This window comes from Corvus brachyrhynchos, unplaced genomic scaffold (assembly GCF_000691975.1).
Source record: "Corvus brachyrhynchos isolate BGI_N302 unplaced genomic scaffold, ASM69197v1 scaffold148, whole genome shotgun sequence".
NCBI classification, from domain to species: domain Eukaryota; kingdom Metazoa; phylum Chordata; class Aves; order Passeriformes; family Corvidae; genus Corvus; species Corvus brachyrhynchos.
The window spans coordinates 2,405,772-2,409,196 of NW_008239785.1; the positions used below are offsets into that span (position 1 = coordinate 2,405,772).

A 3,425-nucleotide genomic window follows, 5' to 3' on the forward strand; every position below is an offset into this window, starting at 1 on the left:
GCCCAGTAGCTACAGCTCAGAGTCCAGCAGGCGGCTGCTGAGCACCTACATCTGTGAGTACCCTGCACACCTTCCTACTTCTGCCCCATGGACACGCCTTCACTGGGCTCACTCCTGGGTGAAGAGCACAGGCTGTGTCTCTTCTCCATGGGATCTTTCCACATTTGAGCTGGAGTCTGATGGGAGGGATGAAAAAAGGGTCAGACTGGGAGTTTCAGACTGTTAGAGTAGGACAGGGCAAAGCACAGTGCAGCAGCTCGCTGTGCTGCAGAGCTGCTGCCTTAAACCACTGTCACCTTCAACCCCATGAAGGATCCCAGCTGCCAAAGGGGGAGTTTAAGAAAGTGAGATCAGTGGTTTCTATCTCTGTTACAATGGAGATCAGCTCCTTCAGCTTCTGTGAGACTTGAGCCTGCGTTGTGGCAGGTCCTGGGACTTCCTCTGAGCCCAAAATGCACCTGTAGTGCCAAGGCATGGAAGGCAGTAGTTTGCAGAGAGGTTTTGGTGACTTGCTGAAGAAAAATCTGTGTAAGGACTGTTAAGTGCATGTGATTGTAGCCTTTGTACGGGCAGCCAGGCCTGAGCTGTTCACTTTGCTGTGGGCCCACAGCTTGATTTGCTTTGTCAATATAAGAAGTTTCAGTGCAAAACTTCTTGTTCTGTGTTTTTCCCTCTTAAGGCAAAGTGCTGGGCAACTTGCAGCTTAACCTTCTTAGCAAATCCAAGGTTTATGAAGACCCAGCTTTGAGTGCCATTTTTCTGCATAACAACTACAACTACATTCTGAAATCTCTGGAGAAGTAAGTGTGTGTCTGAATGAATCTCCCTCAAGTCCAAGGCTGATTGGATGGTTTTGGAGCAGAGCTCTGCCTTGAGAGCATTTACTTTCCAGCCTGTCTCAAATCTGCTTTTTGTTCCATTCTTGAAACTGCTTCTTTGAAGGTTTTGCAGTATTATAAACATCACATTACCTGAGAGTGGAAGATAAAAGCATTAGGAAATGCCTTAGGTTTTAGAGAATCCTTTGATCTTGGGAGGATTGAGGATGTGGCTTTGGAAAATAACTCGGAGTTGCTTCTGTCTCTCAGTTTGCACATTTCAAGGAACATTTTATTATGAAGGGCTGAAAGGAACTTGTTGATGGGGGTTTGAAGTGATGCCATCCTGAGAGCAGCCCGGAGAGCAGCTGGCTCAGGTGCTTCCTCAGGTTTCCTGCTCTTCCAGGTCTGAGCTGATCCAGCTGGTGGCTGTGACACAGAAAACAGCTGAGAGGTCCTACCGGGAGCTCATTGAGCAGCAGATCCAGACCTACCAGCGCAGGTCAGTGACATCCTCTGCCTTTCCCTTGCTTTTGTCACTTTGGGAGCTCCTTGGGAGCCAGCACTGCTGGAGCAGCAGGAGAGATTCACCTAAACCAGAAACTTGTCTGAAACCAAAGCAGAGTATTTTTGGTTTACAAGCGATTAATCCAACTTGGGAAGGGGTCACTGTGGGAAGTTTTGGGGTGTGTATTGTCTGAGTTGGCCTTTGGGTCACGGGTGAAGACAGAGATGCTGTGGTAGAGGTGTGAGTAACTCTTTGCTTCTCTCCCATCTCATTGCACGTGCAGCTGGTTGAAGGTGACAGATTACATCTTGGAGAAAAACCTGCCTGTCTTTCAGCCAGGAGTGAAGGTGAGAGGATGGGCTTGACATGACAGAAGTTGCCAGAAACATCATCTCCTTTGTCATATTAAAAAGTTCTCAGAAACCTTCTGTATATCTCATGCCAGTAGCACTCTGCAGGGTGCACACTTGTGGCTGGCACAAGTGGAGAGCAGCAGTGCCTTCTGCTCTCCCCTGCCCCAGATTCAGCCAAGTCTTTTAATCTCTGCCTCTGCTCTTCTATCTTCACCTGAGCAGTTGCCTCTATTTTGGATTTTCAAAACCCTGAGATCTTCCCTTGGAAAGGGCTGGAAGCATGAAGAAGTCTATTTTTGTGTCTGTTCTGGCTGAAAATTATCCTTGTTAAACCTACTTCAGCTGAGTGTAGGGTGTGCTGGTCTCTGCATCTCTCTCCTCACTACTGTAGGAGAGGGAATCCAGACCAAGTACTGGATATTGCTTAGGTTGGATGGGGAGTTGTGGGCAAACATTGGTGTTGGATATTTATTTCTGGAGATAAAATACGATCCTTTCCCTCCTTTTTGCAGCTCAAGGACAAGGAGAGGCAGATGATAAAGGAGCGCTTTAAGGTAAGGAGGTGTTGGATGGTGTCAGAACATCCCCTGGTTGATAGGGACACACAGATCTGCCTGAGGAAGAGACCTCTTGGTGATTAGCAGGGGAGGGAAGGACCACAGACTGTGTGGAGATGTGATTGCAGATGGGCTGCTCACTGAGTTGCTCTTTGGACAGGGTTTCAATGACGGGCTGGAGGAGCTGTGTAAGATCCAGAAGGCCTGGGCAATCCCAGACATGGAGCAACGGGACAAAATCCGCCGGGCACAGAAAACTATTGTGAAAGAGACCTATGGTGCCTTCTTGAATAGGTGAGACTTCCTGCAGCACTGTCCTCTCTCTTTGGGTTTACTGAGGTCTTTGGGGCCTTGCATAGCCTGAGCTAAGCTACTTCTCTATTGTCCTGTCCTAGCTTCTCTGCTTTGCACACTCAGACATCCCCAAGCTGACCTTGAGTATTTGCAAACATCTGCTGTCACCCTGATTCCTTGGTCAGTGAGCACAAAGCCCTGAGCCACCCTGGGCTGTTCATGTAAAATTTGTGAGGCCAGTTGTAAGAAGGTCACTTGCTCTTACCCCGTCACATTTGAATGGGATGTGCTGGAGTGGAGCTGGTTTGTGACAGAGGAGGGGCCAGTGGATATCTTTGCTGGGTTCCAGTTGTTTTGTCACCTGTTTTCTTTTGCAGATATGGCAACGTGCCCTTCACCAAGAACCCTGAGAAGTACATCAAATACCAGGTCGACCAGGTGGGGGAGATGATCGAGAAGCTGTTCGACACATCAGCATAAATTTCCAGCTGTTGTGAACTCTCCAGCTGCCAAGTACAAGCCAGTGCTCTCTCAGCAACCTTTGGGACTCCCTTCCCTTCTCCCCTGCCCCATTGTGGTGGGCAGGGTGTTATACTTGTATTTATCAGATTTATAAACCTGTGGAAACACTAACTCCTGGCTGTCTGTGCTCCAGATCCATGGGATAAGGCAAAGTCTGCCCTGTGGGCTCCTGTGTTTGTACATCTACCTCAGCGGGGTTTGTGTTAATGCCTTGATGTGCAGCAGACATGGGGAGTGTGTTTAAAAAAAAGGAAAGAAAAGCACACAAAATACACCACAAAAAACCCCCTTATGGGTACACCCCTTCTGCTAAGGGCAGGAGGCTGTGAGCTCCAAATGGTGCCACCTGCTTCCCTGATGGATTTGGGGAATC

General features: G+C 48.5%; 1 protein-coding gene across 1 annotated transcript in view; it reads left to right on the top strand.

Moving 5' to 3' along the window:
* The window catches only part of EXOC7 (exocyst complex component 7), a 20,109-nt gene extending 16,946 nt beyond the window's left edge, over positions 1 to 3,163 (top strand). The window contains exons 15-21 of the mRNA XM_017743177.1: positions 1 to 53; positions 680 to 800; positions 1,225 to 1,320; positions 1,610 to 1,673; positions 2,192 to 2,233; positions 2,397 to 2,530; positions 2,908 to 3,163. The exon at positions 1 to 53 is cut by the window's left edge and continues 1 nt beyond it. Coding sequence (XP_017598666.1) covers positions 1 to 53; positions 680 to 800; positions 1,225 to 1,320; positions 1,610 to 1,673; positions 2,192 to 2,233; positions 2,397 to 2,530; positions 2,908 to 3,010 — 613 coding nt within the window. The 3' untranslated portion in view covers positions 3,011 to 3,163. The remainder of the gene's footprint in view (positions 54 to 679; positions 801 to 1,224; positions 1,321 to 1,609; positions 1,674 to 2,191; positions 2,234 to 2,396; positions 2,531 to 2,907) is intronic.
* The last annotated feature ends 262 nt before the right edge of the window (positions 3,164 to 3,425 follow it).